Source organism: Corythoichthys intestinalis, chromosome 11 (assembly GCF_030265065.1).
Source record: "Corythoichthys intestinalis isolate RoL2023-P3 chromosome 11, ASM3026506v1, whole genome shotgun sequence".
NCBI lineage: Eukaryota > Metazoa > Chordata > Actinopteri > Syngnathiformes > Syngnathidae > Corythoichthys > Corythoichthys intestinalis.
The window spans coordinates 26,572,833-26,600,461 of NC_080405.1; the positions used below are offsets into that span (position 1 = coordinate 26,572,833).

The window sequence follows — 27,629 nt, forward strand, 5'->3', positions numbered from 1 at the left end:
CCTTGGTCTAATGCCGTCAATGGCAGCCAATGAGTTAAAAAGGAAAATGCAAAAGGCGGAAAACAGACAAGACTGAAAAAGCAGTTTCTGCTCTTGCACTCCTCTTTAAAAGAAACTGCTGTATTTTAAGCCAAAACAACTGTTGTGTTTGATAGAACAATATGTCTATATGCTGCCATAGCAGATTCATGGTGCATTAAGTCCCGAACTATTTTTAATTTGCCCCATTTTACCCTTAATACCCCCGTTTACAGACGTCGTGCAACTGTTTTTGTTTGTACCCATTTATATTTATTATTCAAAATGTCTGTCATTTTTAGCTTAGAATCATTAATTGATGTCTAATATTTCGTTTAAAAAAAAAAAAAAAAAAACTAAAAAATTATTCATTCGCATGTTTTAAACTTTTAAACAAATTATGTCACAATAAAAAAAAAAATGGCGTCTGTAAAAAAGTAACAGATATCTGCCTCACAACTATCGCTAACATTCTCCACTATCAAGAGTAGTGCAAAGTCAAATTGTACCCCATGCAGGGCCAGGCCATTTGGGGGCCCTAAGCAAAATAATGCCAACGGGCCCATATTTTTAGCCTACCATTTCGTCACAGTGTACTGTGAAACCCATACATGCAATCCAACTTATACGTCCATATTTTGTATATTAATCAGATTTTGTTGCACTGCATTCTTCAAACTTCTCACCCCAAATGATTGTAAGTACTTACAGTAGGTAGCACCAAACCTTTTTCTAAAAGAGGAAAGAAAGAAGTACTTACAGTAAATAACGCCAAATCTTTTTCTAAAAGAGGAAAGAAGTTAAGGAAGGACTTTTATTTTTTTAAGCTTGTAATCAAGTATCAAAACTCACAAAAGTCAAATAAAGCAAACTGTAGTAAAGAAAAAAAGAAAAGAATATGAATTAAACAATTGCCAGCTCTCCCCCTATCTGGGACCCCTAGTGGTCAGGGGCCCTAAGCAGCTGCATAGTCTGCGTATAGGCTGGGCCGGCCCTGACCCCATGACAACAAATTTCTGGTAAACTATGATAATGCATAAATAAATAAATAGCTGAGTAGCAATACTTTTGCAATCAAATATCGTATCCGGATACAACATTTCAATAGGGATACTTTTGACATCCTAGACTATCAGCCCCTCCCAGTTTAAATGGATTGGACGTCCACCGCTGTCAATGGTAGCTAATGAGGCATTCCCAGAAAGGCTCAAGGAGCTGGAGAAGTAGAAACTACCTCTAGGACCCAGTGTGTGTCGTCCTCATCCTTTGTAGTTTTTTTGTACTGGGGGGAGGTGGGGGGAGTCTCAATGTGCTTCTTGCTTATCACGATTCAGATCGAGGGCACAAGATGAAGATGCACAAGACCTTTTGAAAGCAGCAGCCTCTCATTGCTTATTTTAATTTTTTTGATTTGAATTTAATTTCCTCATTTCACTTGCGTCTCAGCTGTCATATTGCCTCGTCTGAGCCACTATGGAAGCCAGTGCATTCCAGCTGACTGGGAGCGAGACTCGTTTGTTCTCATGACACACTTCCATCCATTCATCACATTGGGAGAGAGCTGTGAATTGGCTTTAACTTTTTTCCTTTTTCACCGTCGAAGAGTGCGGCTGCCGTGGGGACTTTGTGCACTTGAGGTGAGTGCGCTTTGACACAAAAGAAGCACGTCCATTGTCACGGCAAACGCGTGGGAGAAGCGGTGAAGCTTCATTCATCGCCTGTACTACATCTCCTTTACACTTTATCTTAGCATGTTTTGAAAATATGTTGAAATGTGTGGCTTAATTAGGCGGAAAATGGTGGTCTGACAATACAGTATATATATGTATTTTTAATTATATATATAATAGCAGTGAGTGGGTGCGTGGAACGTGTCACTGAATACTAATTAACCCCCAATTGCATCTCCTCCTCCCCTCCGTTCCTTATTTTGCATTTCATTTTTTTCCTTCGATGCATTGACATGTACGTATGTAATGTTGGAATTCACGGCAGGTCTGCTTGGCGTTGCAGTGGGCGTCCTGCTTGTCGGTGTTGAAGCAGCAATGTGGAGCGGCAAGAGCAAGAGCGCGTCTCGGCTGCTCTCCTGCCTGGCGCTTGTGGCTTTGTGGAGAACCAGGTGAGCTATTGATGACTTTGTGAAAGAGATACTCCTAGTGCTGGACGATATGGAGTTCAGGGGTTCTACCACGATAATTGTTTTTTTCATTTATTTAAAAAAAAAAAAAAAAAAAATTACATTCACATTGGAAACGGAGCTCAAACTTGCGGAACCACGGGCCAATATTTTGCAGCCCTAGTTTTCAATCCAGTTGTAGTATGAGCGCTGCTCGGACGTATTTTTCAATGGGTAGTTATAGAAAAAAATGCCCTTCAATAAAATGAATTAATTAATTTAAAGACCGATTTTGAGGGGAAAACAACAAAAATTGAAATAGTTATCAGCAGAGAATTTTTAAAAATCACAAACCCAAAAAAAACTATATAAAACAAAGTATAGAATATACATCAAAACAAAAATTGTAATAAATTCAAAAATAAATAAATAAATAAATAAATAAATGCACGAATTAATCCCTTCAGACCAGCATTTTTTCCACAGGGCAAACAAAAAGTCAGATTTTTACTCTCTTCAAATACCACAACAAAGTGCCATTTTTTTGTCGGGGATATTTCATGCTTTTATTGTTTATTTTTTATTTTAATGTTACATTGTTTTTGATGAGAAATGAGCACTTACGTTTACATATTTGAAGTTGCGAACCAGAAATAGCAAAGAGGGCATGCTAAACCTCATGATTTGATTTCGATGGTTAAGTTTCGTCCACTCATCTCCCAGAAGTGGCAATAATGACTGAATTCAGTGTATTGATTGATTTAGAGATACGGACGCGTCATGTCCTTCAGCAGCATGCTCAGGTCTGAAGGGGTTAAAATAATTGTAGCCTGTGTGCATTTTTCTATTGGAATATAATTGATGGATTGTTTTTTTTGTTTTTTTTTTTGTTTGTTTTTTGGTGACCTAACCAAGGGCGTGGGTTTGGTCTCAACTTTGGTAGGGACGCTTTCACAGCATAACCTGCATGTCCACTTTTTGCTGGGACGAGACATTAATAAGACTAAACAGATTAGGTGAACGGGGGTCAGGGCTACATTTCTCACGAATATGCTGTTGTGTTTCCTATGTAAAATGAAAAAAGTTAAAATTGTTGTTTTAATGGGAGAAAGTCATTTTTCAAAATTGAGGAAAACCTCCTTGCTTCATATAAAGGAAATTTACAGTGGTTTTGTATTGGTGTGTTTTTTAAGAAAAAAAAATAAAAAATTTTGGGGTGGGGTACTACTTAACCTATACATGGAACTACATGTTAGCCAAATTGTCCTTCACCACAAGAGTAATACATTGCTTCAATTGGTTGTCTTTCATCTTCTTCTTCCTTATTTTCATCTATGAAGTGCATCAGTGGATTGAACAATTATGGAAAAAACCTTTTTAAAAAACTTTTTACCTTGATTATGATTATCTGAAAAAATGTCTGCATATAGCTGCAAATAAAAATATTTTTAAATAAATAATGTTGAAAATAAAAAACTATATATTTTAATTAATGAATAAATGTTGTAATAAGTATTTGGTTTCAAAAGTGTAACGTCACAGCATGCTCTCAGTTTACAAGAAAAAAATCAGCACCATGTGGTTTTTTTTTTTTTTGACTGTCAACACTTACCCGTGAAACACAGAATGGGACCTCTCTCTGTCAAATTAGCTTCTTGCTCACTTTTTGCGGGTTGTATAGTTTCCAGCAGAGTTCACTACATTTCTCACAGTTTAATTAATGTTAACAGTAGAAAACACATACAGGGGGACACTTCTCTCTAAGCAGCTTCCTACTTGAGTTTGGCTGGTTAGCAAGTTCACACAGTTTAATATTATGCTAAGTCTGATGAAGGTCAGACTTCCAGTAGCAAAATTAGCGGCGTTTCCCCCACCTCCACAACACTGATGTATTTTAACATTACCTACACTGGTTGCTGCTGCTGTTGCTGCTTCTGTCTGATAAAAACTTAATATCCTTCCTCTTCGAAGGGGGAGGAGGAGGCGGCATGTTGACATGTATTTCTAACTACCAAAAAGACAATGTCACCAAATTTAATGAGAACATGTAACTATTGTGGTAACATTTGTTATTAAGGGTGTAACGGTACATGTATTTGTATTGAACCGTTTCGGTACGTGGTGCTCGGTTCGGAACGAAGGCGTCCCGAACGAGTTTCTGACATAATGTAACCCTTACTTTTCGAGGCTGTGAGTCAATCGGGTTAGTTTCTTTGTGTAGATTAAATTTACTCCGTGTTCTCTACTATAATGAGGACCAACACGATAGGACAGTATAACCCAGAAACATCAATGGAGCGACAACTTGGCCGCCGCGACAACGCAGTGAAACGCGGGCGTTAAAGTCAATCAGCCAATGCACACCAGTCGCACTGCGGCCGCGTGTTAGACACGTCCCAGAAGCGGCTCAACACGACGCACGCGAAAAGAACGGCAGAGTTTATTATTTGAAGCGAGACGCGAGCCTTCAGCGTCAATACTACTACCGGTAGCTAGGATCGGGCAGACCAGAAGTCACTCGTGTAAAAATACGGTGGATCAGGTCGATTTCCAAACTAATATGCAATCGTAACCCACTTTTTGAGTCCATCAGATCTCTTGAGTGGTAGATCGGGGCACAGTTGACTTGTCTTTGTTGATTTACTGCTGTCTTCTCGGCTATAATAATAACCAACACAGCCCCGTGTTCAATACAAAACACTCCTACCACAACAAAACAAGTAGGAACTAATATTCACATAAGAACTAAAGTTATACAACATAAAATATACAATATAAATGAATAATACATCATATTTGTAAAATATAAACATATAATAAAATAATATCCCATTTAAATAAAATAAATTGAAATGAGCTAAAACACCTGTTATTAAATAATAAGAATAATACACAGATCCTGCTTACACAATTAAATTGATTAATTTCTGTGTGGCGCTTTAACTTGAGAAAATCCACCAATAAAGCTTTTGAAAACCGTTCATAAGAAAAAAATTCATTGAGGCATTTCATTTGTAAAATACATTAAAATCTTTGTCATTGGGATTGCTTTTCTCTTTAGCACAGGACTTCTTTTTTCTTCTATCTTTCAGAAACAAAGGTAACTAATACGCGGGGTCTGAAAGGCAAATTGTTGTTGGATTATTATCTTTAAATACCCGCTACTTTTTGAGCAGAATTCTAGCTTTGTATAGGCTAATGTTCCTGTTGTTGAAAGCACAAAGGTGTGTAATAAACAACTAGCACATTAGTATTTTGCATTTTGTTTTCTTACTGTACGATGTACGAAAATGAACCGATCAGTGACCTCAAAACCGAGGTACGTACCGAACCGAGATTTTTGTGTACCATTACACCCCTATTCGTTATTATACGAGAATAGTTTTTTTATTCTGTTTTGCCACTTAGAAAAATGAAGTGCATGAATATTGCAAAATGACTAGATAAGTTTGTAGCATAAGAGGGAGTTGACACTGGAATTTCCAGAATGCCTTGCTATGGGCTTTTCTGAAATGTTATTAATGTTTAACATTTTTATTGTCTTTGCTCGTGGCTACTTCTTTCCCAATGTAACAGTGGCTATGTATGTTCAGCATATTACTGTTAATTATAAAATGTTAGATATATTTATGCACCATGTGTTTGTGTTGTGTGATGATTTATGACCCCTGTTCTGCTGCTATAGTGACCTCTAGTGCCTATTATGCATCATTGATTTTAGAAATTAAATGTTGACAATAAAATGAATTTATGATGATTTGTAATTTACCATTCTTTTAGAGATTTATATTGCTATATTATCCAGTGCTAGAGACACCTAGAGGAGATGCTAGCTGTGTGCGTGGACATCCCTCGCAATAATTCGCGGACGCACGTATCGCGCACGAAGGAGCCAGTTTATGCCTTCTGCGCCCTCAATCTGGCCATAACCCGGAGGCATGGTGCTAATAAACCAGATGGGTTGGGGTATTGACTTGTTGGAAATGAACTGTTCATCATGGACACAATGTCGACATTATTCTCAGGAATGTTATATTCATTCTAAGAGAGCCGTTATTATTTTGAAAATTTTTGAAGGGTCTTCTAGCTTGTCATCATGTTGTGATGTGTGTTTTGAGCAGATTTGTCAGTGGAGACGCCGCATCTGATGCCTTCAAAACCAACATCACTCTGTTCACACGCATCCTAGACAATCTGCTAGATGGCTATGATAACCGTCTCCGTCCTGGTCTCGGAGGTAAGTTAACATATTCGATGTTAATTTTCGGAATGCCAGTTTGTTGTGAAAGAATGTGTTTAAAATGGTTAATGGTTAATTTGAACATACAGTGAAGAAAATAAGGATTTGAACACCCTGCGATTTTGCAAGTTCTCCCATTTTGAAATGATGGACGGGTTTGAAATTTTCATGGCAGGTGCTTGTCCACTGTGAGAGATAATCTTTAAAAAATCCAGGAATCACAGTGTATTATTTTTTAACAGTTTATTTTTATTGTACTGCTGCAAAACACCTGTCTATTAGGTAGAATTGTGAGCCTCAAAGACCTGTTAATCACCTTTAAAAAGTCCAACAAATAATTGGAGTGGAGGTGGAATTTTTGAGTCTGACTTTTTGACCTGTTTGAGGCAGTTAGCTGCATATAAACACCCGTCCACCCCATACAATCAGAGGGACTCCAATTACTAACTTAGTCAAGACCAAAGAGCTGTCCAAAGACACCAGAGACAGAATTGTAGACCTCTACAAGATTGGAAAATGTTATGGGGCAATTGCCAAACAGCTTGGTGATATAAGAAGAACATTATTAGAAAATGGAAGAAGCTAAACATGACTTTTAATCTCCCTCTGACTGTGGCTGCATGCAAGATTTACCTCGTAGGGTTTCAATGACCATATGAATGGTGAGGAATCAGCCAATAACTGCAGAGGAGGAGCTGGTCAATGACCTGAAAGGAGCTGGGACCAGCACTTCCAAGGTTACTGTTGATAATACACTAAGACGTCATGATTTAAAATCATGCATGGCACGCGAGTTCCCCTGCTTAAACCAGCATATGTCCACGCCTCTTATTAGTTTGCCAATGACCATCTGGATAATCCAGAGGAGTTATGGGAGATAGTCTTGTGGTCATATGAGCTCAAAACTGAACTTTTTGGTCTTAATTCCACTCATAGTGTTTATAGGAAGAGGAATGATGAGCACCATTTCAAGAACACCAACCCTACTGTGAAGCATGGGGGTAGTAGCATCATGCTTTGGGGGTGTTTTTTGCACATGGGACTAGACGACTGCACTGTATGAAGGAGAGGATGACCAGGGCCATGTATTGTGACATTTTGAGGAATAACCTCCTTCCTCAGTTAGAGCATTGAAAATGGGTCGTGATTGGGTCTTCCAGCATTACAATGGCCCAATGCAAACAGCCTGAATAACCAAGGAGTGGCTTCGTAAAAGGCATATAAAAGTTCTGGAGGGGGCTAGCACATCTCCAGACTTAAACCCAATTGAAAATCCTTGGAGGAAGCTAAAAATCAGTGTTTCTCAGTGACTGCTCAGAAACCCTAATTGATCTAGAGAAGATCTGTGTGGGGCAGTGGTGCAAAATCCCTGCTGCAGTCTGTGCAAACCTGGTGAACAGTAACAGGAAAAGTTTGACCTCTGTAATTGTAATCAAAGGCTACCGTATAAATATTAACATTGGCTTTCTCAGGTGTTCAAATACTTTTTTGAAGCCATATAATACAAATAAATTGTTAAAAAAATCATACACTGTGATTTCTGGATTTTTTTTTTTTTTAAGTCTCAACACAAGCACCTACCATGGAAATCTCAAACCCGCCCTTCATTTCTAAGTGGGAGAACTTGCAAAATCACAGGGTGTTCAAATACTTATTTTTTCTCACTGTAGATCAGTCTTTCTTAAAAGGTGGGTAAAAGCGATGCCGTGGGGGGCGCATGTGACCTTGGGGAACATACTTTATTGCCATACTGGAATAAAATGTAATTGCACATCCACTCAGTGGGTGGCAGTGCCGCTCTCATTTTCATAGTGTGCGCAGTATTTTTGCACCAAACAAGACCAGGAGAGTTACCGTATTTTTCAGCCTACAAGTCTGTTTTTTTCATAGTTTGGCAGAGGGGGAGTCTTGTACTCTGGAGCGACTTATGTGTGATTATTTACAGTCGGGTCGGGCCGGGCCGACTTCTCTCTCGCTGACTTTTTTGTAAATAAATACATATTCATATATTTATACTAAAACGATGTATGGATGTTAAATAAAATAAATAATTTGGATAAAACAGAGAAGGCGCTGTGCATGCCTGCGCACCTGAACGCAGTGGCCCCACTCTCTTTTCAATCTTCCCCTCCGCGAGCATCCTGGTATTTTCTTTTCGATATGGAGCAGCTATAGGAATGAAAATCAAACTAAAGACAGGGGAATTGAAAAGCAAAAAACTGCGGTAGGAGTGGGGTATGGAAAGGATTCAAATTGATTGTTGAAAATGCTATACGGAAACCTGTGTCAACTTCGCTGAATGTAAACGAATGTGGCGCTTGGGTCTCATACTAGAAATATATTGAACAAACTTTTCCAGCGTTGTTTCGTTGTGTAAATGCATTGATAATTGATCACAAAAATATGTAGACTATTCAAACATTGAGAAGTTTTTTTTTTTTCTCTCAACTCGAGGACATTAAAATAAATGTCAAATCCACTATCCGCCTGTAAGAACAGACACGCAAATATAAAAGATGTTTATTGAATATCCATCTACAGTCTTGTTTAACTGGGAGAATTCGTTACAAAAGACAGGCTTTAATTTGTTATCATTATGCATATACTTATACACCAGCATCGTCACAAATGTGATCACACAAAACGCAACCACGCATCGCATCCCCGCATTTCTTCCTTCTCCTGAGTCCTCATAAATAAAACAGAAAATTTCGGGGTTTTTTTTCGGGCTCGGGCAAGCAAATCAAGTTAATTGATCGGGCTCAGGCTGCGTCAGGCTTTAATACCCGGCCGGTCGGGTTAGGCTGGATTTTTTAGGCCCGATCTAACTTCTAGCGTCATGTAATGTTAGCATACCGTACACCTTTTTAGACTGTTGTTCTCTATTTTATTTTAAATTGCCTTTCAAGATGACATGTCTGTTCTTGGTGCTGGATTCTATCAAATACATTTCCCCCCAAAATGCGATTTATACTGCCGGGTGCGACTTATATGTTTTTTTTTTTCCTTTTCATTGCGCATTTTTTGGCTGGTGCGACTTATACTCAGGTGCGACGTATAGTCCGAAAAATACAGTATGTCATGACACCATGAAAAAAATATTTGACAGGAATGTCGGAGATGTCTCCCGAGCACTAAGACGAGGAAATTTGATGAAGCGCATGAAGCGTTTGGCTTCACGTTTAATTCAGTATGAGACAAGTAAAGATCGGTGTGTTTTTTCAGCGAAATAATGCCGAATCTTGCTAACAATAGACCCTACTCACATGACGTGACAACCACGCCTCCGCGCCATAATATCGTCGTGTTGATACATTACCGCTACGTAAATTCCTCCTATTATGGCGTGTTTATCTGCTCGTTAACATTAATAATCAAAATGGTGAAGGCGTGTGTGGCGGTTGGTGGCAATAACAGAGAAGATTGACCGAGAGACTTGAAGTTATACCGTATTCCGAGAGACCCGGAGAGGAGGGCGAGATGGACTGCTGCAATTCGACGAGAAAACTGGGCTCCAAACAATTACCACGGAATATGTAGTAGTCATTTTATATCTAGTAAGCAACAACCACAATTAAGATCATTGCAAGGCTAATCGCCGACAACATACAGTTTCAAATTCAAGATGCTTATTTCTTCCACCATCATTACATTTTGAATAATATTTAGCTGGTACCAAGTGAAAGAAGCTGGCCTCGTCTACGGATCATCAGTTAAATAGGTGTGTCCAAACCTTTTGCTAAGGGGGCCAGATTTGGTGTGGTAAAAATGCGGGGGGCTACCTTGGCTGATTTACATAGAACAATATATTTAAACAAATTTTAGCAAGCCCTTCTGTGTGTCACATTTGCTTTATTATTTTTTTTAATTCATAATTTCAACAGTCTCGTCTTTGTGGCTTTCTCTTTCGACACTTGGGCTCTCGCGAAATACTGCTGCTGTGAAATTAAGCTAGCTTCAAGTTGCTATGATTTCTCGCTGCGTATCTTCCCTGTAATGTTGTCGTACATGTCAGCGTGTCTTGTTTAGTAATATTGCTTCACATCGAACTCTTTAAAAACAGCGACTGTCTCTTTGCAAATGAGGCAGACACAGTTGTTGTGTGTTTTATTGAAGAAATAGTCCAATATCCACCTATCCTTGAAGCGTCGGCCATCGCAGTCAACTTTTTTTTTTTTTTTTTTTTTTGATTGTCGCCATTTTAGAATCACACAGGGTAATGTTGCTTAGAGTGCTGCTCTTAAAGTTTTTCAAACTTTCGTGAGAATAGGCTGATTTTGTGTGGACAAGATAGTTGTAGATATCAGGGTAGCAGATGTCAGGCAGAGAGGGCGAAGACAGCGGGTCGAAAAATATTGATTTAGGCATCAAATATGGATCTGGCGAATGGATAGACTGAAGCTTTTCCACATAACGCCTTTTATGCAACGCATCCAATGAGTTTACAGCGTCTGAAAGCACCAGGGCTTCCATGAATTGCTCTATAAACTGAACGACTAATTGAAACCATTGAGAATAGGGCTAAACAGAGACGGACAATATGGCGGCCGGATACAGCGACACGTCATTCTGTGACGTTGGTGAGTAGGGTCTATAGTCCCACTTTGCGATGTTACATCAGTAAACCAGGGAGCACTGTCTCGGTCATGCTGGAAGATACAAGTGCTGCAAAAATAAACTGTCCCCTTTTCCAATGGTATTGTCGTTTTTGTTTTATTTAATTTTTGATTTTTCAGTCAAATAGTTTGGCATATTGCACTCTGAGTTAATGTTGATAATCAAATTGAATTCATTAATATTTATTGATTTTATTTTTTCGTTCTTTGAGTATCAAATGGTCAAAAAATCGAGTGTATGTTCACAATTTTGGAATTATTTTTTTTTTTGTGACTTTTTAAAATTCGGGCAAATTGATGTGCTTTGTCCTTTTTGTTACAAACAAAAACAATGTTAATAAAGTTATACTTCACTGTAAGTTGATCTATATTACTTTTTTCCTTTAATGTTAACAAGGACACAATGTTATGCGAAGTGTACTCATAATATTTTTTTTAAGACAAACGATTCTATTTACAGTGGCGGCAGATTTGGGCGGGCGCAAAATGTTTACTTATTCCTAAGGGGGGCGTAACAGAATATAATTGAGTGCACTGGCATAGATAACCTTTGGCATTATTATTTTACCCAGCTCGTGTACACAAACATTTTGATTATTTCATACATTATTTTGGATAAAGTAAGACTCTGACATGAACATACAAATGAAAGATGTGTTTAATAAAATCTGTTTCCTTGTTTTTTTTAGAGGTAAGATAGTGCATTTCAAATTGAACGATTGCTTCAGTCATGTTTTCAACAAAAAGAGTGAAATGTTTATCACATGAAAATATTTCCCTTGTGGTGGAGACATAAAGTGCTGCACCCCATCGTTGCTATTTTTCATTAACCATGTTGCAGGGGAAGCAAAAGGTTGCAAATTTGGATAATTGAAGAGAAACTGCCTCTCCCATTCCTCTTCTATGGTTGGCATCTTATATCCAGCCTACCCCTCACCCTGAAGCTGAGTTCCTCCCTCAGGACTTGGTGCCATTTGAAATTTAAATTCCTGGGGCCATCAGCTCAAAAGCAGCCATATGGAGAACAGCCTTTCTTTGGCCTAGCAGTATTGGACATACGCTGCTGCTCTTCAGTACGGTTCGCTTATTTATTGTTTGAAAGTGGAGGGAATACATGTATAGAAATTTATATTTAGTTTTATGTAGCAAAGCTAAATGTGAACCAGTACAGCAAAAGGAGTCACAGAGACCCATATTTAAAAATTGAGGTTTTGGTATATTCAAACAGAAAATAACCTCAGTTTCCTACAAGGTTTATAGTAAGATAAATTACGCCTTGAATTGGAAGTTGGACTGTCGGTGAATCTTGGGTTTTCAAAATTAGAAGAAAACTGAATTGCAAAATTTCTACAAACCCCTTAATCATGCTTAGTAACCAGCACAGAATTATGTGGATACCAGTTCAGGGCGCTGCTGTCAATCAAACTATTCTTCCAAAGAGCCATTAAATGTTTTTAATTAATTTGTTGTTGTTTTTTTTTTTTTAGTTGAGAATCTGTAGAAAAGTCTGTCTTCGGAAAAACTGTCACACATTGTTTTGTCCAATCCTAGACTCAGTATCACACAATAGCCCTTTTCACACACATATCCCGGTAAATTCCCGTGTAAGGTGACGTGGGATTTACTGTAATTTTCAGACTGTAAACCGCTACTTTTTCCCCTCATTTTGAATCCTACAGCTTATAGTCCAGCGCGGTTTATTTGTTGATTTACTTGGGTTAATAGGTAACATTTTCTTTGACAGCAGATGGGTATTAATGACATTATGAATAATGTCACTTCATTTATGTCCAGCTCGGATCTTTACATCAATTTGTAATAATAATAATAATAATAATAATTTGCCGGATGACACAAAAATGACATCTGTCATAAGCATTCACTAATGCTCATAGCAGTGTCATGTAATAATCATTATGGTCTTATGGCACCACTGTCGAATAAAGTGTAACCAAATACCATAACTAGCAATTTATGAAACAACTGGAAAAGTAACTGAAGAAATAAGAACATGAATTTTGATTGTTATTTACATCTGTAGCGCTGCAATGCATCCTAGGAGGCATGTTGGACGACAACAGTGTTGACAGCAGGTTCCACCAGAGGTTGACTGTCTCCCCTAAGGGAGCAGTGATGGCCAAATTAAGCTTCTTGAAGCAATGAAACTTTGCAGCCAATTGGTTCAAAGCTTCATGGTGGTTAATTTGGTCTTAAGACAGTCTTATAATGCTGCTGTCAAATAAAGTGTTAACTGTTAATATCTTTTGGTGTAAAAATCCCATAATACAGGGAGGACAGATGCGGTTTACAGTTCGGTACGGCTTATCTCTGAACAAATGCCATATTCATGTCAAATTTGGCGGGTCGCGGATTTAGGTGTTTCTTATAGTCTGAGAATTAAGGTTCTTGCGTCATTTCTGTTGGAGCAGTTTTTGTGTTGAGTGACGTAATGTGGCAGGGCCGCCAAAATGGGCGATGACGTCACCACTATGCGCGTATAAATCAATTACTTACTCAGCACAGGTGTGGAACACTGGCGGATATAGTTTTCAACCGCAACCAACCGCATACGCAACACATGTGACCGCATGCAAACGCACGTCTATGTTCTAGATGACTGCAGACTTGCGAGTATATTGTTTTGTTCGTTTGAAAGTTTGAAGACGCGAAGTTTGCATTTTTGTTTAGTTATTTGACCACACGACATGACTTTGGACTGAATGACCACGATTAGCTTGACCATACTCATTGACAATTTGACACCTTGGATTACCATCAGCCACGTCGTTTTGTCTGATCCTGCTGGTTGACATCGACACATGGTGAGTGCGCGTTGAAACATTCCTAAACCAGTGTATTGAAAATTGTCAGAACAATTGCTTTCACGCATGGAGAGATATCTCGTGAATGACGCGGGTAGGACACTTTCACAGACTTGTCCCGTGTTGCCCACTTGGCGCTCTCTGTGTGGGGAGGGCTGCTGGCGCGATTTTATAACAGGAAATATTGGAGCCACCTAGCCTAGCATCTCATTTGCTACAGCGTCACAACAAACACTCTTCCCTCTCCGTGCCTCTGACTTTTCTCGCGTCATTCAACCAACTTATTAATGAACGGAGGAAAAAAAAACGTAATGCACGAAAAACGTACAGAATTTGAACGTAACGTATGGTGTACACATTTAAAAATCAGTGCTCACTTGTACAAATTACGCCGAGACCGTACAACTTGACAGGTATGAATTATAGTGGACCGTCACAGTTAGGTAGTAGCTCTCTGTAGCACGGGGCGTCCAACTATCAGTGGTCACGGCGAAACTATGTGCTTTAGCGAAGTCATCTTCGATGGCTTTGCGTGCCATTTCATAAATGTCAGGGAATACGTTGTTGGAGAAATATGTCCGCGAGGGAACAATGTAACGCGGGTCAAGCGTTGCAAATAAATTAACGAAGCCCGCCGTATGTTTTCACTGGCGTCATCTCCGGGGTTTTCCTGCTCTGAGAAAGTGATATCTGCGGGTGATGCCGGCTGAGGTGCCGGAGTCATGTTGTAAGTGTTGCCTTTAGCATAGGGAACAAGCGCTGAGCAATGCGTTGCTCAACTCACTTAGACGGGTTCATCAGGGGAGAGAATCGAATCCACTACCTCTGGGTTGGGGTACAACTACTCTACCACTGAACCAAGCCATCCATTTGAGTGGATTTGTTTCGTTGTCTTATTGGCTCTCTGCTTAGGTATCATTGATCCCCATTAACCTAAAGTCATGGACCCATTGTGTTATTCCTCTTTTTTCGCGATCACGTGTATTTTTGTTTGTATTCAATAAACCCTTTAACGGATCCCTCCATTGTTTTTTGCTTTGAGGTACAACCTTGTTACTGCAATTGCGGACCCTAACATCGGCAACAAAATAACCACACATTTCCAAAGATAGATGATGGACTCTTTTCCTCGGCTCAAGATCCAGTAGCAATTTAATTTCGTGATGTCATCAGTTTAATTTTGCCATTTCCAGTTTGCCATATTGATAATTGTGATGTTTGTATACCGCTTTTCGTCTTATTGCAAAGAAAGAGGAAATGACGATCGACCCGCCATGACATTTACGTCATCAGCCATTGTGCTCTGACCCAGGAATCAAATGCATACGTTTAAACACGACTCGTCCCGGGAAAGTCCCGGACATAATACTAAGACGTGACCCGTTAAATGTCTGCGTAATCTCCGTGTCAGTCGACCCGGGAAATTGCTCTCACACACAAGGGGCTACCCGTTTAAATCCCGGGATTTCAACGGTGTTCAGGTATATGTGAAAGGGGCTAATGTTGTGCATCTGAGAAATGGACCAATCAGAAGCTGATATATTTGGATGTGCCCCAAAATAGTTGAATCATAGACCGGTATCTCAATATCAAAACACTCATGAATGATGAAAACTGTACCTTTTACTATATGTGATTTTTTTGAAAACATCAGGATGTTAATTTATTTGTAACAGAACAAAAGGCAATTTTAAAACCTTTCGCTGATTCTTTTCGTAACTTCCTACTCATTTTGCTATGCCAGGTTACAAATGAATGTTTGAAAAAAGCTTCTCTTTATATTATGTTTAATTTGACTGTAAACTTGAATCGGGTTTCTCAAAACCTAGTAAATTAGCTCACTTTTATTTCAAAGCATCAAGGATGAGTGCCTTGTCTACAGTTAATAGAAAGTAAAATTACTAGAACAAGAAAAATATCTGGACCACATTATAAACAAAAGCCAAACAATAAAAGCCCAAAACCCTTTTTACCCATGTCGCAGTGATCAGATGGAATTTCCACATTCTAGTCCCATAAGATGCGTCTCATCTGTGGGGAACAAGCACGTTAACGCTTCACTGGAGTTTGGTTCATAACATATGTAATATAATGTCAGAGCATCGCCACATCTGTTTACTGCCATTTTGTACTTGGATCAAACCAATCATTGCTTCTTTGCATCATCAATAAATTCATTACGCTTATACTCATTTTCAAATCGGACTGCTGTTTGTCTTGTTTTCATGTGCTTCTGTTTGAAAACAATTTACATATTCATTTCTATGTAATACAAAATTGAAAGAGGGGGTTCTTGTTCAGTTATTGAACTACAATAAAATACCCCTCTGTGGTTGAATAAAAAAGGCAGAAGTGTGAAATCTAGGGCAGAGGTTTTCAAGAAGAACCCACGTTCCCCCCTTGAGGCAGATGGGAGGTTTCAAGGGAGGGAATAAAATGTTCTTGTTTCGGCAGTCAAGTGTGGGTCTCTCACGGCACACACCGCTCTTCATTTCACTCTAGCCAATACAATATAAACACATCAGGCGGAGGGACTGACTTTAGAAGCAAAAACAGGTATTTACTGTCTGTAAATAGCATACCACTTTGGACTTAACCATCATCCAAATGCACTCTTTCATCATTTGTCTTTGGGTTCGAGTCTACACAACACCTTTAACATGAGGTGTAGATTGATACGCCGGCCACTTGAGTGACCAAAATGAGGCAAAATTACAAATAATGTAACAGTTGCCGAATGCAGAAGGACATTGTTACAAGGACATTTTTTAAGGTATTTTTCATCTGGTTATAGTTATGATGTGAGCTCATCACACATGTACAAATAAACACAAATAGCATGTCATTCTTTTTTATTGCAGATATTGATCGCAATAAAACTGTTGGACATGTTTCAATTTCTTGTTTTATTCAAAACTATTGGTGCATGTGCAAAACAGGTGAATAAATCACAATTTATAAAATTATTAGAAAAATATTAACGAAGGTGGAGCATAGGTCGAGCCTTCCATCATCAAAGTAGAATGCACGTAGTCTCGATAAAAGTCCATCAACATAGAGCAGGGGTCCTCAAATAAAAATCTTGAAGGTCCACAATAATTTTTTTTCATACAAGCATGGGTCCACTTATTAAGGTCGGTCATGTACAAGGCAGGTCGAAGGTGGTAAAGGTGGTTTTATTTTGACCAAAAAAAATACAATGCACATTCTTATTAAATCAAAATAAATTAACAAAACATTTTCTTGACTTAAAATAAAAATACAAAAAACAAAAAAAACATGCAGGTACAATGTTTACACATGTACACTAAATAATTTACTAGATCTGTCATTGAGGTGCAAACAAAAACTATTGAAAGTACAGTTTGTAACTGTAAAACACTACTGGACAAAAAAACCCGTGCAAATAGTAGTACAGTACATGTTCACATGTAAAGAACATAAATGACAAGCTCTGTCATTAAGTTGCAAACATAATAATTATTGACAGTAACTTTAACTGTAAAACACTGCTCAATGAGAGAAATGGCATTTGGGGGTCACAAAGCTGTTTACTCACATCATCAACCAGTACGTACTTCAGTGCGTTTTGTGGTTGATGAATCTGAGAGTGAGTTTTTTTAGATTTTTGTTTCATTTCTTCCTTTTCTTTTCCCTTAAACATTGCTGCCATCACTTCAGTCATACACTCTTTTATTATTTCTCCATCAGAGAACAGCTTCTTATGTTTGGCCAACACCCACGACACTCTGAGTGAGCACTCCGTTGCAAATTTTTGTTTTGTCATAGATTTAACAATAACCTTGCTTGACTCTTGATACAGTGCCTTGCAAAAGTATTCGGCCCCCTTGAATCTTGCAACCTTTCGCCACATTTCAGGCTTCAAACATAAAGATATGAATTTTTTTTTTTTTTTTGTCAAGAATCAACAAGTGGGACACAATCGTGAAGTGGAACAACATTTATTGGATAATTTAAACTTTTTTAACAAATAAAAAACTGAAAAGTGAGGCGTGCAATATTATTCGGCCCCTTTACTTTCAGTGCAGCAAACTCACTCCAGAAGTTCAGTGAGGATCTCTGAATGATCCAATGTTGTCCTAAATGACCGATGATGATAAATAGAATCCACCTGTGTGTAATCAAGTCGCCGTATAAATGCACCTGCTCTGTGATAGTCTCAGGGTTCTGTTTAAAGTGCAGAGAGCATTATGAAAACCAAGGAACACACCAGGCAGGTCCGAGATACTGTTGTGGAGAAGTTTAAAGCCGGATTTGGATACAAAAAGATTTCCCAAGCTTTAAACATCTCAAGGAGCACTGTGCAAGCCATCATATTGAAATGGAAGGAGCATCAGACCACTGCAAATCTACCAAGACCCGGCCGTCCTTCCAAACTTTCTTCTCAAACAAGGAGAAAACTGATCAGAGATGCAGCCAAGAGGCCCATGATCACTCTGGATGAACTGCAGAGATCTACAGCTGAGGTGGGAGAGTCTGTCCATAGGACAACAATCAGTCGTACACTGCACAAATCTGGCCTTTATGGAAGAGTGGCAAGAAGAAAGCCATTTCTCAAAAATATCCATAAAAAGTCTCGTTTAAAGTTTGCCACAAGCCACCTGGGAGACACACCAAACATGTGGAAGAAGGTGCTCTGGTCAGATGAAACCAAAATTGAACTTTTTGGCCACAATGCAAAACGATATGTTTGGCGTAAAAGCAACACAGCTCATCACCCTGAACACACCATCCCCACTGTCAAACATGGTGGTGGCAGCGTCATGGTTTGGGCCTGCTTTTCTTCAGCAGGGACAGGGAAGATGGTTAAAATTGACGGGAAGATGGATGCATCCAAATACAGGAACATTCTGGAAGAAAACCTGTTGGTATCTGCACAAGACCTGAGACTGGGACGGAGATTTATCTTCCAACAGGACAATGACCCAAAACATAAAGCCAAATGTACAACGGAATGGTTAAAAAATAAACGTATCCAGGTGTTAGAATGGCCAAGTCAAAGTCCAGACCTGAATCCAATCGAGAATCTGTGGAAAGAGCTGAAGACTGCTGTTCACAAACACTCTCCATCCAACCTCACTGAGCTCGAGCTGTTTTGCAAGGAAGAATGGGCAAGAATGTCAGTCTCTCGATGTGCAAAACTGATAGAAACATACCCCAAGCGACTTGCAGCTGTAGTTGGAGCAAAAGGTGGCGCTACAAAGTATTAACGCAAGGGGGCCGAATAATATTGCACGCACCACTTTTCAATTTTTTATTTGTTAAAAAAGTTTAAATTATCCAATAAATTTTGTTCCACTTCACGATTGTGTCCCACTTGTTGTTGATTCTTGACAAAAAATGAAAATTTTATATCTTTATGTTTGAAGCCTGAAATGTGGCGAAAGGTTGCAAGGTTCAAGGGGGCCGAATACTTTTGCAAGGCACTGTATGACTGCTTCAACCTGTTAATTTCTTGCCTTTTCAATTTTGATTTAGGAGGAAATTTATCCTCAAAAGATCTGTGCTCTTGAACATAATGGCCTTTTACATTTTCACTTTTGTATCAGAGCAACTCTCTTGAAGCATATCAAGCACAGGTTTGGGACTTGCAGTTGGTAAAATGGACGCATATTTGTCAGTCCATTCCTTATTGAAACGGCGGTTTTCGTTGTCCACTTTTCTTCTCTTGGTCAACTTTGAGCATGCCATTTTGTAAGATTCGGTCTTCTACTGGGATCACAAACTGTCAGGCGCGACTCGTGTTTCACACTGCTGCGGTCCGTCCACTATTGCTAGTAGCATGCAGGCTCTCTCAGCCAATCAGCGCATCCTTGCATCCATGCACGCTCTCTCAGCCAATCAGCGCATCGTTGTCATAGCGATGCCAACAGAAGTGGGAACATGGAATATATTTGACTAGAGAGGTGTGCCGTGGTCCTGTCGTGGGCTGTGGTCTGCTTATTGAGGACCCAGGACATAGAGTAAGTGTTATTGAGAGGCACATCAAGTTGTCTTCCCTTGCCTAACAGCGTTTTCCACCCGTAAACAAACGAACAAAAACTTACATTTATGCATTTAGGGTACGAAGCCCATGTATGACTTGTAGTAGATGAGTGTTTTTTTTCCATTTCTATATCGTTGTATAACTAGATTTAGCAAAGCAAATGACGTCTCAGCTGTGACGCAAAACACAGAATTGTAGTCAAATTGAACATAATTGTGTCATCCTACACGCACTGATTAGCAACAGGCTAGCAGCAGATAGCATGTGTTGCAGCCACAGCAGTACAGTAGTTGTAGTAAATATTATTAAACGGCATAATTACAATCATCATCGAAATAACAATATCAAATACAACAAGTCGTTTCATGCGCAAGATTTTATCTTTAGTATTTTTGGAGCACTGGACACATGAAAATGCAGGGATAGGAAGAACATACCTTCCATAACACAGCGGCAACAAGGCTACTTAAACACCTGGTCTTTATGGTGGCACTGGCTTGGTTCCACATCTGCCTTCATGAACATGTTGTCCTCCCATGTTGTGATGATGGCAGATGGATGCGGTATTTCCAAATTGTCTAATTTCTGGGATTTTGATGAGTGATGTGTTGTTTTGAGACTGTTGTTTTGGTTCGAGAACGTGAAAAACGGAAACCGCGAGCAGAAAAATGGGGGGTAAAGCGGAAATACCTCGGTAACTTGTCTACAGATGTATATAACAATCAAAATTCATGTTCTGTGCGAATTATTTCTTCAGTTACTGTTCCAGTTGTTTCATTAATTGCTAGTTATGGTATTTGGTAATACTTATTTGACAGGGGTGCCACAAGACTCATAAGACAATCATAATGATGACATGACACGGGCATGAGTATTAAAGAATGCTTATAACAGATGTCTTCTAATGTCATTTTTTAAATCTCACTTTGAAGTGATGTAAAAGATCTGAGATGTACAGTACGTTAGACATGAGAGACATAAATGGAGTTAGTGACATAATTTGCTGGATGACACTGAATGTCATCTGTCATAAGCATTCAGTAATGCCCATGATAGTGTCATAATTATGACGGTCTTATGACAGTCTTATGACTTGTTACCTGTTAACCCAAATAAATCAACAAATAAACTGCGCCGGAATATAAGCCGCAGGATTCAAAATGGGGGAAAAAAGTTTCGGCTCATAGTCCAAAAATTACGATAGTTATGGCTATGAATTTTTAGGTGGTAACAATTCATCAACTTTAGATGGATTTCGAAGTTCAGGTCTGAGTCAATAACTTCTTAATAATTTCTTAAGGTGTAATAGCATCTGCTTTCTGCCGATGTTATTGATAACAAGCATGCTATAACACTGCACGTTATCACTTGTGATGAGATTGTAACATATCGGTTGTGCACTGAGGTAGGCCCAAAAACACTTAAAAGACAGCATTGACATGCTTAATAGGTTTTTTTAAGTGGCTCCCCCCTCCGACCGCCACAATACAGTAAATGATGTTTCCAGGAATGAAAACTGACTTCATGTCATTGAGCAGTTAATAATTGCTTCTGTCTTCTTGTAATTAGTCGTCCTGAAAAATAGGTTTCAAAAACGTGCCTAGGTGCAAGCAGATAAGGTGATAGTTGTTAGTTAAGGGGGAAACAAAGCAAATTCTTTGTGCGATCAAGAACTATGCTTCTGTTTGAAATCGCTGAACATTTAGTTGTACTTTCATTCACACTATCGGATGGTTCAAGAGCTTCAGCAATTGTTTGCACTTTATCTGATATGATGTGTGAAGGAACAAAAACATAAAGCGAAGTGAAAATTGAATTACCCCTCAAGGGATTGTAATCTGCCTAAACAAAGAAAATGAAAATTAGATGCAATTATGCATGGCTCTAGATGTTTGGAGTGTACATGGCAGAGTAACAGTTATCGCAGTTCACAATACTGTCGTGCATCTGACCGAAAGCCATGTTTAAGGTTTTTTTGTTGTCCCAATTGAAGAACTGTGGTCATGTTGTGATCAATTCCAATCTGATGTAAATTGTACAAGTGTCACTACATTTAAACAAAACAGCCGTTTCACAACAAGTGCTCTCATCATCGACGAGCTCCGCCATATTTTCAGTGCGTAACCGACAGCGTCGCTACACATTTATGTCAAGAATGTGCATGTGCATATGGAATGCAGCCTGGCTATTCTGACTAAATTGTCATCGTATACAAGACGTTTGGCCTCATTGGTGAAAGGAATAAATCACTCTGTCACAATGTCAATGAAATTTAATTCAGATTCGGCCTGTTTATTTCAAAGTAGCATTTGTAAGGAGTATTTTTATTCAACCAATTAGAATGATCCTTTAATCCAGGGGAGTCCAACTCATCTTTGTCACGGGCCACATAATAGTTATAGTTTACTTCTGAGACAAGAAATCGATTATCAAATGAACAATTATCTTGAGAGTTGATTAACCTTTTGGAGACATTGTTCGAAATTGGATCAGCAAATATTCAATTATTTTTTTTATTTATTTTTTGTTTGGATTTTTAAGGGGAAAACAGTTATTTTTAAAAATAGCTTTAATTTTATGGTTTTTGATTCATTATTTTTTTTAACTTCATTTGTGCGTACTCTTCATTTAAATTTTTCATATTTGTTTATGTTTTAAAAGGAAAAGCACAAAAAGGGAAAAACAATTTTTTAAATTTATTGATTTATTATTATTTTGATCAGAGGTGGGTAGTAACGCGTTACATATACCCTGTTACATTTACTTGAGTAACATTTTTAGAAAAATCGACTTCTAAGACTAGTTTTACTAAGCTATACTTTTTACTTGTAGATTTATGAAGAAAAGGCGCGACTCTTACGCCACTACTTTCAGCTGCACAAGATTCGTTACATTTGACGTCTTTATTCTATATATTAGATTTATTTTTTGCCAGTGATTGCAAGAGTAGCTCTACCAATTTCACCACTGAGGCCTCGTAACAATAATCACATGACTCCATTATACCAATCAGACACAAGCTTGCCGTTCTATGATCACGCCAGCTTGTTCATTCACGTGACGTCTTTAAAGCACCGTAAAAAATAAAGTATTTGATATAGAGCACCGCCCTCAACATGACTCGAAAGCGCTTATTTTAACATGTCTCCCAGTTTTTATTTGGTACCGATTGACCACGGAAAACTGGAGATATGATCCTTTTAATTTCATAATAGGAACTATGAAGGAACTATTTACTATTCAAACTAGAAACTATTTTCTCCACTAGAGAGCACTCATTCTATTTTGACGAATAATGCTTAATTTCTGTCTGTCTTTTTTTTTTCTTTTTCTTTTTTGTCTCGCTGGAATTCAAAGATTTAAAAAAAAAAAAAAAAAAAATTATTTTTTTTTTTGGCTTAATTTTGTTGTGTAATGGGTTTTTGTACAGTATTATAACAACAGTTCATATAAATAACTTTGTACTTAGGAAAAAATCTTCCATTGTTTGAAAAAAAAATGTAAGCAGTTACTCACAATGTTACTAATTACTTGAGTATTATTTTCACCAAGTACTTTTTTATTTGTACTTGAGTATATTTTTTGAATGACTACTTATACTTTTCCTTGAGTAATATTATTTTGAAGTAACACTACTCTAACTTGAGTAAAATTTTTGGCTACTCTACCCACCTCTGATTATGATTATTTTAACATCTTCAGACCTGAGCATGCTGCTGAAGGACATGACGTATTCGCATCTCTAAATTTATAAATACTCTGAATTTAGTTGCTATTGCCAATTTTGGGAGATGATTTTTACCCATCAAAATAAAAACATGAGGTTTAGCACGCCCTCTTTTATATTTTTGGCTAATTGAAAATGGCTGAGACAAAACGCAACTTCATAAAGGCAAAAATAAGTGCTCATTTCTCATCCAAAACAATGCAACATTACCATTAAAAAAAACCTATAAAAGCCTGAAATATCCCCGACAAAGAAATTGCACTTTGTTCTGGTATTTGAGTAAAAATCAGTGTTTTTTTAATTTATTTGCCCAACAGAAAAAAATGAGGGTTTGAAGGGGTGAATTGTTAATTAACATAGGGGTGGGACAAATATTCTGGGACAAAAAAATGTCTATTCATTTAAAAAAACAGCAGTAACTATCTGATTCCTGCAGTCGTCCATCATTGAGGACTACAGAGATATTATTAAAAAATTGATTTTAGCAAGAAACATTAAGTTGATGCAGATGATTAACTTTCGTGGGCCACAGAAAAATATGTGGCGGGCTGGATCTGGGCCTTACGCCGCAAGTTTGACACTTGTGTACTAATCCATTACACAACAATACGTTCTGGTTCCCACAATGAACTAGCATCACATTGACATTTGGGAAGGTTCACAGAAGGCCACACAGCACCAGGACTGAAGCAGTTTTTATCCAACCATTTAAACACGGTTCAGCGCACACCTCTTGTAACAAGGAACCAGGATTTCATGGAAAACATGTTTTGCTGTTCTTGCCTGGAAAATGAACTTTAGGTATTGTCCTCATGTTCCTATATATAACTGCACTGTTGTCCTCGGGCATTAAAAGCACTCTGGGTAAAACATTTTACTCTGGGGGACCTGTGTTGTTTCAAGTTTGCCTTTACAATTATCCACTGTTGGTTTTGTTGTCTCTCTTTGTGTTGTTGTACACGGAAGTGCGTAAGCATAACGAAGTACAAAAAGATGATGGATTTTCACGAATAGGAATCAAAGGAAAACTTGAAATTTTGACTGCTAATAGAGATGTAAGTTCACTTCTTGTACACAGTCAAGGTGACCTTGGGCACTGCCCTTTTCACACACCGTCATATTAATGATCTTTTCTGTTTTGCCTTTATACTACCTCGAAATACAACAGTAGTTCCCCAAAGCACAACCATTTTAGTTATTTTCAAAGTGGAATATTCCACATATACAGTCATGTGAAGAATTAGGACCACCTATGGAAGCCTCTGTGTTTTCTAACATATTTGGTCTTATGGATATTTAACATCAAATTTAACAATCTTGAGAGATTCAAGTAACAGAAATAAACAAATAAAATTGAAAAAAAAGAGATATTTTATAACTTTCTGTAAACATAATTTTTAATAAATGCTATTCCTGTTGAGGAATAAATTAGGACACCCCCACATTCAATCCCACTTAAAATGGCAAAAATCACACACAGATGTATCACATCAGGTGCGCATGATTAGAACATCATTACTCAGTGTTTTGAAGGAGGCTTTTGAAGGAGGCTTGCCTCATTTAAACCTCATATTTAGTTCGGTGTGCCCCTGACTGTTGAAGTGAGAGAAAACACCATGGTGAGATCAAGGGCACTGAACGTGGCCTTCAGAAAGAAGATTGTAGTCGGTTATGAGTCTGGTATGGGATTTCGAAATATCTCAAAAGAATATCAAATCAGCCATTCCACTGTCCGCAAAATAGTCTACAAGTGGAGGACATTCAAAACAACTGCCAACATGCTCAGGTCTGGCCGTCCAAGCAAGTTCACCCCGAGAGCAGACCGCAAGATGCTAAAAGAAGTCTCCAAAAATCCTAAAATATCATCACGGGACCTACAATAGGCTCTTGCTACTGTTGATGTGAAAGTGCATGCCTCTACAATCAGAAAGAGACTTCAGAAGTTTAACTTTCATGGGAGGAGCACAAGGAGGAAACCTTTGCTCTCCCAGAAGAACATGTAGGCCAGACTGAAGTTTGCCAGACTGAATGTAGACAAAGACCAGGTGTTCTGGAATAATGTTCTTTGGACAGATGAATCTAAAATTGAAATATTTGGACACCATAACAGAGGGCATTTTTAGCGTAAATCCAATACAGCATTTCAGGAAAAGAACCTCACACCAACTGTGAAGCATGGAGGTGAAGGTGTCATGGTTTGGGGATGCTTTGCTGCAGCAGGACCTGGCCAGCTCATAATCATAATGGCATAATGCCAACCATAAATGTCATCACGGGACCTACAATAGGCTCTTGCTACTGTTGATGTGAAAATGCTTGCCTCTACAATCAGAAAGAGATTTCGCAAGTTTAACCTTCATGGAAGGTGTGCAAGTAGGAAACCTTTGCTCTCCAAGGAGAACTTAAAAGTCAGACTGAAGTTTGTCAAAGATGAGGACTTCTGGAATAATGTTCTTTAGACAGATGAAAATTGAATTTTCTGGACACCAGAACAGAGGACATGTTTGGTGTAAACCCAATACAGCATTCCAGGAAAAAAACCTCATACCAACGGTGGAGCACGGAGGTGGAAGTGTCATGAATAGGGAATGCTTTGGTACAGCAGGAGCTGTCCAGCTCACCATCATAGGATCCACCATGAATTCTAGCGTGTATCAGGGGGTGCTTAAGGAACATGTGAGATCATCTGTGAAAAAATTAAAGCTGAAGCGAAAATGGATCCTGCAACATGACAATGACCCAAAACATACCAGTAAATCCACCAGGACATCTTGAAAAGGAAGAAATGGTGAGTCCTGCAATGGCCGAGTCAAAGCCCAGATCTTAATCCTATTGAGATACTGTGGGGTGACTTGAAACGGGCTGCACATGCAAGAAATCCCTCAGACATCTCACAGATGAAAGTATTCTGCGTTGATGAGTGGGGCAAACTTTCTTCAGACCGATGTCAAAGACTGGTAGATGGCTACAAAAAGCATCTCACTGAAGTAATTTCAGCCAAAGGGAGTAACACTAGCTATTTTGTGGTAGGGTGTCCTAACTTTTTCCTCAGTTAGAATACTCATTTTTGTTTATACAGTATATTTGGTTTAATGAGTAAAACAGTGGTAATTTTTGTTGTTTACCTGCAATTAAATCATTTTCTTTTCCAGAGATAAAGAAAACAAGATCATACATTGATATGTGAACATTTCTTAATAAAGAACTAAATATTTCATGGGGTGTCCTAATTTTTTCACACGACTGTATGTCGTAGCTGTGCATCCACCATACTGGAAACTAAAGTGGATAAAAAGAATATCATAAAGTGCACAAAGTTCTTAATGATGACCGATTTACACAAACTAATATATTTGGAAAACTGATTGGTGCTATAAAAATTATGATTTTTAAATCTGATGATTGCTCATATTTACTCCCATACAGCGTATACTGTAGTTTAATATTTATGTGAGATACATTGGAAGCTGTATACACTCATGCAAATGTTTGGGAGGGAACAAAAGCTGGCATCTTCCAAATAATCATAATTGAAATAACACAGTATATATATATATATATATATATATACATTTATTTTACACTATAAAGTTGTTCAGTCTTACTTTTTGTGTTAAAATCAGTACAAAAAAAATATTTAATTGTCAATCCAATATAATTTGTGACTGAACAAGATCGTACGACTTGGTTGACTCAATTTGACTTGCTTGAATTCTTCAGTCTTGCTTGAGGCGGGATGTTCATGACTTTAGTTTTAATTAAAACTTTTCATAGATTTCTTCATATTCTTTTGATGTTAACACAGTAGAAAACGTGCTATTATGCCTTAAATATTCCACGAATAAAACTAATAGGAGTGCTAGGTCCTCAAAACATTACCCCCCCCCCCCCCCCCCCCCCCGCTCCACTCCCAGAAGTTGATTCACACCTCAGAGGTCTACATAAATAATGTATCATGCATCGTGTCAACTAAAATGGGTACACGTGTTTACTGCAATTGTCCATTTATTTCCATTTAGATACCTTTTAGATAAGAGAGCAAAACAGTAATATGTCCTTATGGAGTGATGGAGCGCCTTGCAA

The 27,629-nt window shown here is 38.3% G+C and overlaps 1 protein-coding gene across 2 annotated transcripts in view; it reads left to right on the forward strand.

Moving 5' to 3' along the window:
* The first annotated feature begins 1,320 nt into the window (after positions 1-1,320).
* Positions 1,321-27,629, forward strand: part of LOC130923994 (gamma-aminobutyric acid receptor subunit alpha-2) — a 60,473-nt gene continuing 34,164 nt past the window's right edge. Inside the window, exons 1-3 of one of the 2 annotated variants that reach the window (XM_057850254.1) lie at positions 1,321-1,655; positions 2,014-2,137; positions 6,256-6,371. In XM_057850254.1, the coding sequence (XP_057706237.1) occupies positions 2,064-2,137; positions 6,256-6,371 (190 nt within the window). In that variant the 5' untranslated portion in view covers positions 1,321-1,655; positions 2,014-2,063. The remainder of the gene's footprint in view (positions 1,656-2,013; positions 2,138-6,255; positions 6,372-27,629) is intronic. The other variant, XM_057850253.1, reaches the window with a different exon arrangement.